We start from the raw sequence: 16,007 nt of genomic DNA, 5'->3' as shown, positions 1-16,007 counted from the left end.
ACCAGCTTGTAATGTGCGGCTTGTAAATGTATTACCCAACAAATTTCCGGAAGACAAACTTTATCTATAGTCTTCACTATCTACCGAAACTTTATATCTCTGTGGTGACCAGAAGCCAAAGAGTTCAGGACCGAGACGTTTCTCAGCCTTTTTCTGCCACGTTGTTTTCAGAGGCGCCTGGTGGCTTGGTTTTTTTTTTTTTCAAGAAAGGAGACAGCATGAAAGGTTGCTCTAATAAAACAGCCAATATTATTATCTTTTATTATTTCAGCTACTTCCTTCACAATAATTTCACAAATGATTCAAACAAGGCGCTAAACGCCCGCCCATCCATCCCGCCCCGGTACCGTAGATCCCAATCTCCGCCGTTATCACGTGATGTCCATTAAACTGTCTCCTAGCTACCCGCCTCTTGAGCCCGGGCTCCCAATCAACGGACCAATCAGCACGGCTAGGGCAAATTCTATTACGTCTTCACTTTTGACCAGGACTCCTGAAAAATCCCAGTCTGCAGTTGGTGCATTCTGTGGCTTTTTCATTGGTTGGCGTCATCGTCGAAGCCCTGCCTCTGAGATTCTTGCCGGCTTATCGATTGGTAAATAAGCGGCTGGAAAGCTTTGTCCTGTCAGTGGGCCTTTAACAAAAGGACTGGGACCAATCACGGTAGCTCTCTCTTTCGGTGCAGTCAGTTTGAAACTGCCAAGCTTTTGCTGGGGAAAAGGAGAGTGGCGGCTGCTCCTCAGGTGAGGAGGGGCGCCTGGTTGCGACGTTGGGGAGGTGGGAAGCCGGAATGAGGTGCAGGAGAGAAAAGGGGCTTAACTGGGGCGCAGAAGGTAGGACAGGTGATCCTCTTCTCACTTCTAGAGTTTCCTGCGTTTAGCCCAGGGGTCTTCAAACTTGGCCCTTTTATGACTTGTGGACTTCAACTCCCAGAATACCTCAGCCAGCAAAGCTGGCTGAGGAATTCTGGGAGTTGAAGTCCACAAGTCATAAAAGGACCAAGTTTGAAGACCCCTGGTTTAGCCGGTATCTTCCTAAGCCTGGAATCTTCTTTCAGTTTCTTTCTTTTGCACTTCCTCGCAGGCGCAGCTCACTCGTGGAATTGTTCAGATTGAGTCGAACGAAAGGGCGTTAGAGATGTGCTGACCTACAACTACATTTACGGGTGGGAGGCATCAGGCTGGGAAGGATGATTTCCTCATCAGGTCAACTTTTCTTTCTAGATGTAAGCCAGTCTATAAGAGCAAGTATAATAACTAAAGCCGTAGTTTTCCAGACCCCGAGCACCAGTTCCTATTACAGGTAGTCCTCAACTTACCCCCATTGACTGCTTGACGTTACAGCAGCACTGAAAGAAGTGACTTGTGACCAGTTACTTATGGTCATTGTAAAATCCCCATGATCACATGATCAAAATTTGAAACTTTGGCAGCTGGCTTCTACCTATGACAGTTGCTGTGTCCCAGGGCCATGAGATTATCTTTTGTGACCTTTTGACAAGCAAAGTCAAAGGGGAATCCAGATTCACATGCTACTAACTTAACAACTTCAGTGACTCACTTAACAACTGTGGCAAATAATGTTGTAAAAGGAGGCAAAACTCACTTAACAATTGTCTTGCTTAGCAATGGAAATTTTGGGCTCAGTTGTGGTCATGAGAAATGATGGGAGCTGTAGTCCAGCCATTCATAAGCATATCATTCTCTATCAGGATATATGAGTAAGACTGGGAATCCACTTCCTCCAAATTGCAGTTCTCAAAACACAGCAAGAAAATATAGTGCAAGTTTGACACAAGAGTATAATTGTCAGACAAATGGCTGTATCGATTGCTTTGGGATTTCAAATTCTCAGATAAAATATGCTGTTTGATAATGTATCGATTCATGTCCAGAATGCCTTTGTAGAATCATGACTTTCTATTTCACCTGTTGAGATGGTTGCCAAAGTGACCTATCTTACGCAAACATCATTTTCCTTCTTCTCAACTGTCCTCCTTTGAGAGAAGTGTTAAGGACATTCATTTAGCCTAGTAAAAATCGTTGCTAAATCTGATTCAAATTTTATTTCAGATAAGCATCAGCATTTATTAATATACTTATAGTTCAGGTGACATAAAATAAATGTTATAGTGAAATAATGCATCACAAAAATCACAAGGAAAAAAGCCCATTCTCATATAAACACATTTTAAAAATTGTTGACTTATTTGAATGGTTAACTTTCCATTTTTTTTACTCATCTGAAGCCTGAAAAAAATGCTAAAAGCTTGCTTACAGAGTTGTTATTAATGTAAACATTCTGAATTTCATTTTTAAAAAAATGCTATATAAAATGTTTTGTATGATGCCCTTTCTCATTTTTTATACTTGTTTTATATCCATCTTAAGCAATATATAGATGGTCAGGCTAAAGTTTAAATGAGAGAGAAACTGGAGGATGATTTGTAGGCTACTAATTATTCTTGCATTTGAGTAGGGTTTCCTTTAGATCAGTGAGTTAGTCACTTGTTTAGTCAAAATCTGCAGATTTTTTTTGCTGGGATTTAGAACACTGGGCTGCGGCATGCCAGAAACTGGTCTGCACAAACAAGCAAAGCCCCATCCACAGGATGCAGGCAGCATGCGAAACCATGCCCTTCCATTCTGTGGAAAAACAACTGCACGGTACCAGTCCATGGTGCCCAAAAGGTTGGGGCCACTGGTTTAGAAGGCACTTTTTGGAGTAATGGAAGTAGAAAGCACAGCTAAGTAGAACTCTCCAGATTTCTAACTTGCAGATAACCAGCGGTTTTTGTAGTACTAGGAGTTTTCTGGCTTAGTAGCTAAACATACCATAGAACCTTTTTTCTGTAGTTTGGTTATTCTGATGAATAAATTAAGAATAATGGCTTATTCATCACTAGCAAACCAGATTCAGAAAACAATTTGTTTTTGGGTTCCATTTTCTTGGCTTGTTTTGGAAAATACAAGCTAAACACTTCAGTTACTGATTGCAAGTAAAGTTCATCTTCTGGAACTTTTTACAGGAAGTACTTTAATGCAAGATGTCATCATCTGAAGAGAAAAGCACAAGTCCTATTCTACCAAAAGATTCTGATCGAGGCAGTTCTGTCTCTTCTGATCTTCAGGTAGGCGAAAAGTGAATGCTTTTTTCTTGTTTATTTGGAGCTTGTACAACATCTTGTAAATCTAGATCTTAAAAATTATTTTGTTTGAAGCTGCTATTTATACAAATGACTTTGTATAAATACAATTAACTTGCAAATGCTACAGTATAGAAGAAACAGTATAAAAATTAATATATTAAATAAATTCTTAGTAGACCATGGATTATTGAATTCACAATTGCGTTAGCATAACATAATGGTTTAAAAATATTCTTAGTACCATGAGTGAACACGGTGAATATTGTGAGAAAAGAGTTCAAAAAAACCTCCTACATGGGTGCATCCTTTGTCTGCAGAATAAAAGGTTTTTTCTCTAATGGCTGAACATAGCCAGGTACACTTCAGTTGCTGGATGGTCCCTGCTGTTGCCACCAACCTTACTTGCATTCCACCTATTTTTCTCTGAACTGCTACTATCATTGCTTCTACTAGGTGTGGATACAAGCCAGATGCAAATTAAAAACAGCATTTAGGGTTTGCTTTTTCATCTTGTTTGCTTGTAGATTTTCAGCCAAGAATAGCAACTGAAGCTAAACCTCAACCTTAGCCTAGCAATGCCTAGTTGGTCAACAGCTGTTGCCTTGGAAGCTTTTCATGTGACTTTTTTTTGAGGCTAGTTGTGCTTATTGTTAATTTGCTAACCTTCCTGCCTCTTTCTATTTCAACTGTAATAACGGTAAAATAATATAGCAACAATGTAGCTTGTGTATTTTTTCCTTCTGTTTATGTCCAGTTCTCAGATGGAAGCAAAGCACATATACATGACCTATCTTATTACGTATTTATGTATGTGCATATACTACTATATTCTATATGTGTTTCTGTAAGTTACATTTTCCTATCTACCTGTCATGATGGTGGAATCCATGACTGCACCTGTTTTTATTTTAGCGAAAGGATGAAAGAGATGAAAAGATCTTATTTTGCTATGAATATATCTTTTTTAAGCATGGAAAAATAACAATAAAGTATTCGTGTAGTTTTCAAGCTGGGGAATCTGCTTAAGTGTTCCCTAATCTTAAAAGAAGCTAAATAAAACTGTATAAATATTGACTAGAATTGTACTCCAAAGCTGAATTCAAACTAAAGAATAAAGTACACGTAATGGTAGGTTGCACAAGGTTAAGCCTAGAATGAATAAACCACATTATGGCATAGAATAATGCATTTTGAAGCAGCATTTTGAGATATCTATTTTTTTCAATTCTCTGCCAAGATTTCTGTGATCTGGGTTTACGTAAACTGTAGTTTAGGTACGTTTATTTGTGTGTGTGTGTGTGTGTGTGTGTGTGTGTGTGTGTGTGTGTGTGTATTATATAATTTAATTATATGTAATCTAAATTTTGTTGTGATGTGTGGATATCTCTTAAGGATAGTACAGTTTGGTAATGGGAGTTTGATAAAATTCACTCTAGGACAGGGGTAGGCAACCTTGGCTCTTTTATGACTTGTGGACTTCAACTCCCAGAATTCCTGAGCAAGCATGGCTGGCTCAGGAATTCTGGGAATTGAAGTCCAGAAGTCATAAAAGAGCCAAGGTTGCCTACCCCTGCCTGAGGTCCCACGTGGCCACATGTATCCCGGCATGGCTGGTTTCTCTCCCCCCCCCACATCCCGTTCCTCCTGGCCTCGCATGCTCTCCTTTTCCTGGGCAAAACCCACTGCATCGCCTCCTCAGCTGTTGGCCAGCCATCCAGCTCAGAGGCGGCTTCTCTGAACTGCTGATGGCAGGCTGCAGAGCCCCAGAGTGTGCCAGTTGAGGGGCCAGCAGGCTGTGGCTGCTGACAGACACCATTGACCCCCGTCTGCTCGCTGGCCTCTGTGCGCAGGGGCTGATGGTGTCAAACATCAGCTGGCCCTTGCCTTACCCCATGGCTATGGTGCCCCCGCCCTGTCTCGCTTCACTCCGCAGGACAAGCCTCCTGCCCTGCCTGCCAGATACCCCCTGGATCTTCTCCATCTCTGCCCACACCCCACAGGCGTCCCTCACCATGAGCAACATTGATGTGACCACGCCCACCTTGGCCACATCCCCCCAATCAGCCATGACCACAGCCACGCCCTTTAGCATTCATGTGGGTTTAGCACATCACTGCTATTCATAAAAGCAGGCTATTTTCAGGCTTTTCTCTAACCCTTTCCAATCTAGCCCACAGTCCCAATATTCTCTTTAGTAAAATTATTTCTGAAACAGAAATTATTTCAAGAGCGTTCCCTGCCTTGGTAGGGGTAAAGTCGTGCTATGTTTTGCATTTGATTCTAAACAAAAATTCTTTGGAGTCCAAAGAGTGTACCTATCTTCAGCTTTTTAAAGTAGCTACATTGTTTCCTGAGATCATGTGGAGTTCATGAGCCCTGGTGGTGCAGTGGTTAGAATGCAGTACTGCAGGCTGCTTCTGCTGACTCCCAGCTGCCCGCAGTTTGGCAGTTCGAGTCTCACCAGCTGAAGGTTTATTTATTTATTTATTTATTTATTTATTTATTTATTTATTTATTTATTTATTAAATTTTTATACCGCCCTTCTCCCGAAGGACTCAGGGCGGTGTACAGGGCAATAAATATTAAAAAGCAAAGTACAAAAGTGGAAAAAAAAACAATCAAATAATTTATGCCCGATCTATACAATAGCAAGGATGATGCACCCTCTGAACAATTCCTGGGGTTGCTTTGCCCCCAATTGCAAGCACACACACCCCTCCCCTTCCCGGCAGCTTTTGCAATCATAGCATAAAAACACCCCAGCCCCAGTAAGGAAGGTAGAGCAACGCTCTGCACATGCTCAGAAGCACAGTCTCTGCAGAATGCATGCCTGGGGCATACCTCTGCGCTAAACCCCGCCCCCTAGAAGGGAATTTTTCCCCCCCCTCCGCCTCCCAAAAGGAAGAGCAGCGGTTCCTCACCCCTATGCAAGAAGCCTAGACTAGAGGAACCCAGCCGGTCTCCTAGCAACGGAGCATCCTCTCCCCCGCCCGGACCCAGATTGTTGGGGGCAACATGCTGCTCAGAGAGGGCTGTAAAAGCACTGTGAAGCAGTATATAACTAAGTGCTATTGCTATGATCATAAGGGAAGACATAGCTGCTTTGAAGAATTACAGACAAGAGTGACATAAATTTTCCTCATTCTGAAGGATCATTTTCAAACAATTTTTGAAGCTTTGCACATCCTTAATTTGCAAAGAGTTATACACTCGTGTTAAACATTTACTTTCACTTACCAACAAATACTTATTTTTTTTTATGCTAGGATGAATATGAAGAGTTGCTTCGTTATGCAGTAGTTACCCCTAAGTTTGAGCCAAGTGGATTGCGACAATCAGATCACATGGAGGTTCATCAGACACCTGCAGGTAACATGTGAAACTGAGCTTTTTTTTTTAAGCATAAAAACTGGCCTATTTTATAAACAAATTAAAGGTGCAAGATCATCCATGCTGAAATTTGAGAATTCATGGCAAAAATAGGGTTTCTAGTTGAATAGACTGATGACCTTTTTTATTTTGGTATGTGGACTATATTTGGTACATAGTTTATCACTTGAGAGTTATATGTATGCTTTTGAGCTAGCCGTTACCCTGAACTATCTATCCACTAGTGAAGCTTGCAAAAATTATAGAATGTTATCTTAAACAAAATCAAGCCATGGGTTCATTTGATTCAGTCTCGTCTGTGATAATTAAATGAAGGTCTTCAGAATTTGGAGAGTCCAGAAGATTAGAATTTGATGAGTCTTGGTATTTATTCTGAGATATTTTTTATTTTATCACCCAACTATAGGTAGATCCTTTCCATAACTTAATTACGTTTTCCAATAGAATATACTCACAATTTTTATGATCCCTATACAATTATTTGTAATTTTCCATTACTGTACAATTATTTGTTATTTTCCATTACTAAGATGCTTTGTTAATTTATAGTAAAATTTACCTCAAAGAGGTTTTGTGGCATAGTTTGACATCTTGTGTATGTGCTGTATTTTTTACAAATATCCTAGATCAGGGCTTTTCAACTTTGTGACCCATTGTACCACTTTTAGGATATGGCAGCATCTGAGTACCACCAGTCGCCTAGCAAGGTGTCAAAAACTTGATACTCCCCCAAAAAAGGAAAAAAGTGATGAAGTATAGGTAGTCCTCGACTTACAACAGTTTGTTTAGTGACTGTTTGAAGCTACAGTGGCACTGAAAAAAGTGCCCCCCAAGCCACAGCCGAGCAAGACGCCTGCCTGCCTGGTGGCACTCTTTCTCCTGTTGGAGGTTTTCATCGTTGTGAGCATTTCTGTTCAGGATTGGCAGTGGGAGGGGTGTTTTGTTTTTATTCCCCCTGTCTGCTGGGTGGTTGTAACAGATTTTGGTTACTTCACATGACCCTGGGACACTGTGACCATCATAAATATGAATCAGTTGCCAAGCATCTGAATGTAAATCACAAGACCCTGGAGATGCTGCAACATTCCAGCTGATCAGCGCTTCTTCTGGGCTCAGCAGAAGTGCCAGGATCAGCGCTGAGCTCCAGCTGGAAACTGGCGCTGATCCTGGCGCTTCCACTGAGCCCTGACATCCCCGAAGAAGCGCTGATCCTGATGCTTCCACACAGCCCTGCAGCTCCAGCCATCTCTCGCTCAGGCTTGTGTGGTGCTGCCACCGGTTCAGCTCATTCCCCTCCCCCACTACCACTTTTCTAGGATGGTTGCGTACCACCTGCCAGGTGCCAATGTACCACAGGTGGTACCCATACCACTGGTTGAAAAGCCCTGTCCTAGAAGAAGTATTGTTGGCTAAGCTAGATATAGAATTCTTCATATTGAATCACAGTGTGAATGTGACAGTTTACTTACATGAAAGATAGATATTTAATAACTTGCATAAATCATTGGTTTTTAGCCAGCAAATCATTGTTGAGGCATTTCTAAAAGTATTAGTTCTATGAATGTCTATTTTTCTCAAATGTTAAATACTACTTTAATTCATCTAAAGACATTCAAAATATATTACGTCATTATAGTACTAATGTTTGTAGGCAGCTTTTGTTTAAAATAACACCAGTTTTTTAAATTAATTTTTCAAAGAACAGGCAAAGTTAGAATGATTTTCAGTGTCAATACTGGCATAGAATCTAAGATTCAGTAGGGCTTAATAAAATGTTTGTTCCACATATATAGTTGTGTAACATTTGCTGTATACTTCAAATGGACATAATGTTTTACATCGGTTTGACCCAGCTGCATAATGGTAGCCCTAGACCCTGGCTGGAATTCCAATTTCTGCTCTTGGTTCACAAATTAAATTTGCATAAAAAGAAAACTTATTTCTTTGTTCTGGTTATAAAAAATAAGCCTAAAGAAAAAAAACTTCCTTCAAGGAACCTATCCTCTGTAAAAACATTTACTTGCTTGGTCATTCATTCATTCATTTTGCAGATTTATACTGCTGCCCATCTTAAATAACTCTAAGTGGTTGACAAAAATCTAGATAAAAACATAAAAAATGTAAAACATCCCCAATTTAAAAATGATTGTGACATCTCACAACTAGTGCCAACATAGTTGTCTGGAACTATGAAACTGCCTTTACCCACAGAAAAAGATTAGCTTTTTGGGCTGTTATATATGTTATGTATATATGTTATGAAAACAAGTCTTGACTTGGCAATAATATTGTTTCTGCCCACTAGTAAAATAGTAGGAAGGTGATTACATATGTCCATTTATAATTAAATAATTATATAATTAAATCAGAGTCTGCACCCAAAACAAGTCCTCTAATCTGGAGCTAAAAAGGAAAGCAAATAATTGGTTATGACTGATTGAAGAGGTACAGTATGAAATTAGTGACAAAGGGCTCCATTCATCTACATATCTAATGGAAGCAAATGTTCTTCTCTGAACAAAGGGAATTCATGTCTAAATATACTATATATAGTATAAAAGGATTGTATTAAGTAGGAAGGGAAAGGACATAGCTGGCACAAATTTTGGCTCTATTACCATGGCCAGCTCAAATTCTTAGTCCTCCTTAGTCCTCCTTATACCTAAGTAGTTGCTTTTTCTTATATTATTGTATATTATATTTTATCACATTTTCTGTTCAAGAAATTTAATTTTTGATACCATTTACCCCACCCAAGTAAAAGCTTATGGGAAGTCTAGGACAGGGGTCCCCAACACCTGGTCCATGGACTGGCACCATGCAGGCAGAACATGAAACCACACCCTTTGGTCTGCAGAAAAATCTTTCTCCACAGAACTGGTCCCTGGTATCCAAAAGCTTGGGGGGGGGGGTGTCCTCTGGTCTAGGATTAACAAAAGACAGATGGCCCAAAGTTACCCTATAACTTTTCATGATTGAAACCTATCTTCTTCCAGACCTAGCTTGATATTTTGATTTCCACACAAACCTAGTTCCTAGATTGTACTAAATGTTCTCAGTTGTTCTCCCCTTTACATATTGAATCTGGAGATATTTCTAAATAGACCTCACATTTATTTTGTGCTTAATATAAAAATGATTATGAGTAAAATAGAAAGTTTTGCATTTCTGAAAAGAACTCTAAAAATTATGTCCAGTTAATAATAATGTTCCACATAACTGCATATATAAAAACGTTAGGAATAGAGTGCTGACTGAGGAACTAGCATGGCTGTTGAAATGCAGCTTAATAGCATATTGCAGAAACTGCTAAGATTCAAATAATGGGAAAATTCTAGAATTCTGAGTATTCTAAGAACAGTGTCAAGATGTCTTGACACTAATGAGAAAAACAGTATTTTGCAAGGCTAGCACTGATCAGCTTCATATTTAAATCCTAACCTATTATGACAAAATACTGGCAAAAAAATCTCTATTTCCTCTTCTCTGAAATCTTCTGGACATGTAGTTGCAGAGTTGTCAAGTTCTAGAGGTAACAATACTTCTCTACTTTAATGGGGATGTTGAGGGCCAATTACCATTCTCATGGGTGAGTCTAGCACAGTCTTCGTTGGTTAAATACTTGTCCTGAGTAGTTTGGACTTAAGTGTTGATGAAGGTGTCTAGCTGATGGCAGAAAGTCTTTGAAATAAAATGTGTGTTTTGAGAGGACCAACTATGGAAAATCATTATATTCAGTTTTGCTACATGTATTTGTTGTAGGTGTTTGGGGGTTACCTGTTTTTGGAAATGATAGGCTTGAATGCAAAATAGCCTGCCATAAAATACATTGACCAAATGTCTGTTGTTACATTCAGACATACAGGATGTTCTCTTGTTGATTTGGTGTCTTACATTTGTGAATGATTCTGGGTGGCATAGTGTTATGCATCAGTGTTAGGTTAGGTTCAAAACCATATTCCCTTATTAGGTATTTATAATAAAAAACGCCGTTTGTGCTCCCACACAAATGTATGCTCAGGAAGGGCCATGAAAAGCTTTAAGGATAGAAAGTGAGGAATGTAGACAGATTGAAAGAAGAATGAAAGTAAAAAATGATAGTTTGAAAAGATCCCAGCTAGGTAAATAGATTGCACTATAACTGATTATATTTTCAATTTTAGGAAGCCCTTACATCTCAGGGTGTTTTTACCTTTAAAAATGGCTTGGAAAAATGTGATGTCATCATGTTTTGCTGCCTGATTTTCTCTGGTACTTTTCATTTTATGAGGTAAATCATAGATTGTAGACCTTCTAGTTCAGACATGTCAAACTCGTGACGTCACGTGATGTCACACAACATATTGGGACGGTTTTACCATTGCCTGCAATGGGGTGGGCGCAGCTTCCAGATGACGCCTCCAGCCCGCGGGCTGGCAATTTGACACCCCTGTTCTAGTTGGTTGAGCACGTAGAGAAATTGATACCTACAAAAAATTTAAATTGAATAAAACAACAGTCTATGGATTAGATGCAGTACATTTTGACAGGTGGCTGTACCGGTAGTTACTAATCAAAAACCTTCACTTTAATTTAAATTTAAAGATAATTATATTTAAAAAAAGTTTGGTATCTAGATGGGGGGGAAATCAGAATAAGGTATGCTATAATGTTAAATCTTGAATTTGAATGTTTTAGCACTTAGTTAACTAAATCTCAAAATTTATAAGGCTACAGTAGCTATAGTGGAGCAGTGGCACATGTGTGGCTGTTTTGTATTGCTTCTTAGTAAGGTGATGATACTCCAGTGAGGAGCATTTGTGTTTGAGTGAATCTGTCCTAAAGCTTGACCTTTCTCTGAAGTACTTTATCAAACTTGTGATAGTGCTATTATCTACAACTGGCACTTATTAAAATGGCTTTTTTAAAATTGCAAAATACTATTAGGAAGATTTTCCATTCAGGAAGGACCAGTTGATTTAGAGTAAGCATGTGAGAAATGTCTCACATAATCTTGTATCCCCATTTCATTAAAACTTGATAAATAAAATAGGATACATTTTCGTCATGTAAATATTGCTGCCTGGTTGCAATCTTGCTACTTCTTGCTTGTATTCATGCCTGTATTTCACTCTGACTGCAAGTAATAAAAGTCTGTGTCTGTTTCCCTAGAGCTGGATTCCTTCTATAACTACCTTCTTTTCTCTTTTTTTTGTAACTATTGATAGGTGGCATCGTCCAGTTAGGTATTACCAATTGCTAGCACTAATATTAAAACAGAAGAATTCTGATCAATGGCGTGAACAGTGGAAAGCTGAGTATTTGATTCTGCCGGTCTAAATATAAATATAGCCAGTCTAAATATATAGCCAGTCTTTTTTATCTGAAATAGGTAAGAGTCCAGGAATGAGTGACTACAGGCATGAAAGTGCAGGAATGAAATGGAGGTGCCATGGAAGAACCCCAGAACTTGCAACATCTAATCGAACAACAAGAATAGAAGGTATAACTTCTAGGACGAGAAAGAGGATAGTATTAAAGGTTATGTTAGCTTAAGACAGACATGTCAAACACAAGGTCTGCAGGCCGGATCCGGCCCTCCATGTGGTTCCGTCTGGCCTGGGGACCTGCTCTGGAAATAGCCCAGCCCAGGCTGACCTGGTGGCAGCCATCAAAGCCAGAACATGCTCATCCTTAGATCCACAGGGAAGCCCTGGAACCAGCAATGGCCCCCCTTGCCCTTTCCCCTGGGCGGGCACACAAGTGGAGTCCAGCATCCCTGCTGGCTGTCTTGCTCAGCAGGCTGACTTCACCCAAGACGCCAGGACTGGTCGTCTCCTGTGCACACACCCAAGGGGTGGGGCAGAGGCAGTGGGGGCAGCTCCTCGCTGGTTCCAGGGCTGCCCAGTGGATCTAAGGCTGAGGGCATTCTGGCTTTGATGGATGCAGCCAGGTTGTAGATCAGCACCACCCACTCCTCCCACCAGCACCTCCATGGCCCCTCGCTGACCTAGCCTCGCAGCCACAAGGCTTCCCTTTCACCAGGACCGGTCCTGCCCGCCCGCGTAGAATAGCGATGGCTGGCGGCAGCATGAACACTGACAGCGCTGGCAATCTCTCCCCCTCCCGTCACCCCTTCATGAGTGTGAAGGAACGAAAGAGATGAGAAGAGGAAGGGAAGGGAAGGAAGGAAGGAAAGACAACTTGGTTGGAGATGCCCCAGTTCACGCAGTTGTGCTTCAATCCTGGATCCATTGAGACTTGGGCAATTTTGTGTTCTCTTTTGTTACAGACAGGACTTTATTGGCAATCCAAGTTAACACTGGTATTCTTGAACTGTGAACTCTTAGGAAAGTATCCCCTCCTTGTGTGTTGCAAACAGCCATTTCCAGTGGGGAAAACAGCACAAAGAAGACTGGGGAAAAATATTTTCCTTTGCTATATTTCCAGTCTGAATTAGACCATGGCAGGGTCCCTATAGAGAGCTCTTTTAAGGATTATGTATTAATAGAAAACTAACTTACCTCTGTTCCTAAATGCTAAAGCTGTTGCACATAAAAAACAGGAGCTCTGATCAACTATCACAGCCACCATTTTGACAGTTTTGTTATGCTGTTGTCTGAGGACACCCCCACTAAATGCAAGCATGGGATAAACTGAGCCTGGTTTCTTCTCAGTCTTTTAATTGGCCACAGACTACTAGCAAAAGTGGCATTTGATCACAAGGCAAGCAGGCATTGAGAAATGTTTCCCCTGTTGCATTTGAGCATCCAAGAAGGGACAGGAAAGGAGAAAGGGAAAGAGGAAAGACAAAAAGAAGGAAAGGGAGGGAAGAATGAAGATAGATTATAATGAGAAGGAAGAAGGGTCTGAGGGAAGTCCTGCCTTAGCACTTGGCCACGAGCAGCCCTGCTGCCCTTTCACCATCCCTTTGCCCGTCTTCCTGACCTCTCCTGGTGGTCTCCCATCCTATCGTTGAGGATGCTTTGGTTACAAAGCTGGGTCTCCTCGCAGGGAGAGTGAGTGGGCCTCTCTCTGACACACACATTTTGCCCTCCCACACACACCATGAACAACATGGCCAATAAGAGCAAGCCAATCAGCAGCAGCCTTGAGGAGGACATAAGCGCAGCCGGGTGCCCCCTTGGGAAAGGCTGGACTGGGCGCTTGCCCTCCACTGCCCAGGGCTTTGGTCAGCCTGCATCACTGCAGGTCTTCTGCATGGCCTGAGAAGGACAGCAAGGCTCCTCTGGTGGACAAGGACAACCACAATCCTGATGCGGCCCTCAGTGAAATCGAGTTTGACACACCTGACTTAAGATATAAGCCTAATCTGGTGGTGATTTTTCGGGGGTTTTACATATAAATCCCCATAGTTGTAACCTACATGTATCCATATACACCTGAATTAATGTATGTCTCTTATACCATATTCTCTCACTTAAATCAAATCCACTATGGTCTTCAAGTGTATTTAATTGTAAATGTGTACAATTATTATCTAATTAAGTTACTAATTATATGGAATCCTTTTTTATTCAAAAAGCTTCTCTAATGAATATGAAGCTGCCACTACTTTTAAAAAATAAGTAAAATATTTTATTTTCTTCCCCTTTTTGAAAGAAAGGAAAACACTAAAGAAGCTTATTATATGTATAGTTTTTCTATTCCATAACACACATTTAAAGAACAGAATAACAAGAGTGGAAGGGATCTTGGAGGTCTTCTAATACAAACCCCTGCTCAGGCATGAAACCCTGTACCATTTCAGACAAATGGTTGTCCAGTCTCTTCTTTAAAATCTCCAGTGTTGGAGCACCCACAACTTCTGGAGGCAAGTCATTCTACTGATTAATTGTTCTCTCAGGAAATTTCTCCTTAATTCTAGGTTGGCTTTCTCCTTGATTAGTTTCCATCCATTGCTTCTTGTCCTGCCTTCAAGTGCTTTGGAAAACAGGTTAACACCTTCTTTGTGGCAGCCCCATAGATATTAATATTATACACATATTACTATCACTTCCTTTATGGTGGAATTTAAGAGACATTTCTCTTACCCAACACAAAACATATATTTAAAGAGAGAACATAACATAAAAAGATGTGTATTTTTATAGAAACTGCCAGATGTTAAAATGTATTACTTATAAAAGAGATATTGTATTTAAAATAACTGGAGGTGTTCGTGTTAAAGCCAGTTATAGCAAAAAGATTATTTTTTATCCTATTAAAGATTAGCAAATTTGTTGTAGGTTAACTGAGTAAGAAGCCACAAGATAACATTGGGCGTTTGCAGAAGCATTGGGGGTTTTTTAGACATTTTTGTTTTCAACTTATATCCTGCAAATCCAGCAAAATCTAATACAGTAATACAATATTAGAGACATAGTTGGTTTTCTGTTTTTATAGTTTCAGCATCAGTAAAGGAATCAGCTCATATGAATATGGAAGGACTTTGCCCAATCCGTTCAGAAGAAACTTCGTCACCAGGGTCCTCATCTAGTCAAAGAGATCTTCAGGGGACATATGTAACTGACATGAGCGTTTCAGATGATAGAGTGACCCATATAGAGAGTATTCTTGATCTGTGGAGTGGCAGCCTTAAGGTAGGTAATTTTTTGTACTATATGTTAAATTCTGCTGTGGATAACCTGGTTCATTGTATCTTATTTTCCTCAGCCTTTGTTCTGGAATATTATACCGTCAAAGAAGTCTCCTTTGACTATGTGCCTATGCCATCATGCATGTATGTAAAAATAAAATAAAAATCAAAGTTGTTATAATTATTTTTAAGTTTAAAGTTAGCAAAAAAGAGGATATGGGTATAAATATTGCTGAGATCTCATATGACTGATCACAATACGATTCTTTTAAAAGTTAGCAAAAATATATATAATTCAGACAATATAAGGTATAGAACAAGGAGGGAGAAGGAACATGCCATTTCCCCATCCATTGCAGTTGTTGCAAATTGTAGATCTAAGCTGTTCTTAAGTGGTTTGGATGTCAGGTGGCCAAGAAGGCCCTGACCCTTCCTTGCTTCTTTTGGTATTCAAATCATTTAAAATGCTTTCATTTCAAGTTACATTAAAGTAACTTAAAGTAATTTTATGCATAGCAGTTACATATAGGACCTGAAACTCTACAGAACATAGCATAAATTTAAATAAATATGTATAATATGTCCATACTTTAAACAGAAAATATCTTTCTTCTAATAAATTTCACCTTCCTTTGAATTTGATATAGTAATGTGTAGAAAATATGAAATAGAGCCACCACCTTCATGTAAGAAGTATAAAGAAGTATTTTGTTAATTATTGGAACCTTTCTTCCCATAATTTAAATTCATATCAGAGTGCTGAGCACTCTGGAATAAGACAGAACATGTATTTACTTTCTTTTTCACCTGCTTCCTTTCAAATATTTAAAGATTCAGTTGTATTTCCCAACAGCTGCTTTGTTTCAAGGCTAAACATACTAGGCCTTTCA

General features: G+C 39.8%; 1 protein-coding gene across 1 annotated transcript in view; it reads left to right on the top strand.

The window, feature by feature from the left end:
* Positions 1-609: 609 nt before the first annotated feature.
* The window catches only part of POC5 (POC5 centriolar protein), a 28,918-nt gene continuing 13,520 nt past the window's right edge, over positions 610-16,007 (top strand). Inside the window, exons 1-6 of the mRNA XM_083354739.1 lie at positions 610-743; positions 1,084-1,225; positions 3,029-3,130; positions 6,416-6,518; positions 11,911-12,021; positions 14,925-15,121. Of these exons, the coding sequence (XP_083210865.1) occupies positions 3,047-3,130; positions 6,416-6,518; positions 11,911-12,021; positions 14,925-15,121 (495 nt within the window). The 5' untranslated portion in view covers positions 610-743; positions 1,084-1,225; positions 3,029-3,046. The remainder of the gene's footprint in view (positions 744-1,083; positions 1,226-3,028; positions 3,131-6,415; positions 6,519-11,910; positions 12,022-14,924; positions 15,122-16,007) is intronic.

This window comes from Vipera ursinii (genome assembly GCF_947247035.1).
Source record: "Vipera ursinii genome assembly, chromosome: 2".
Taxonomy (NCBI): domain Eukaryota; kingdom Metazoa; phylum Chordata; class Lepidosauria; order Squamata; family Viperidae; genus Vipera; species Vipera ursinii.
This window is presented reverse-complemented; position numbering and strand designations above follow the sequence as displayed.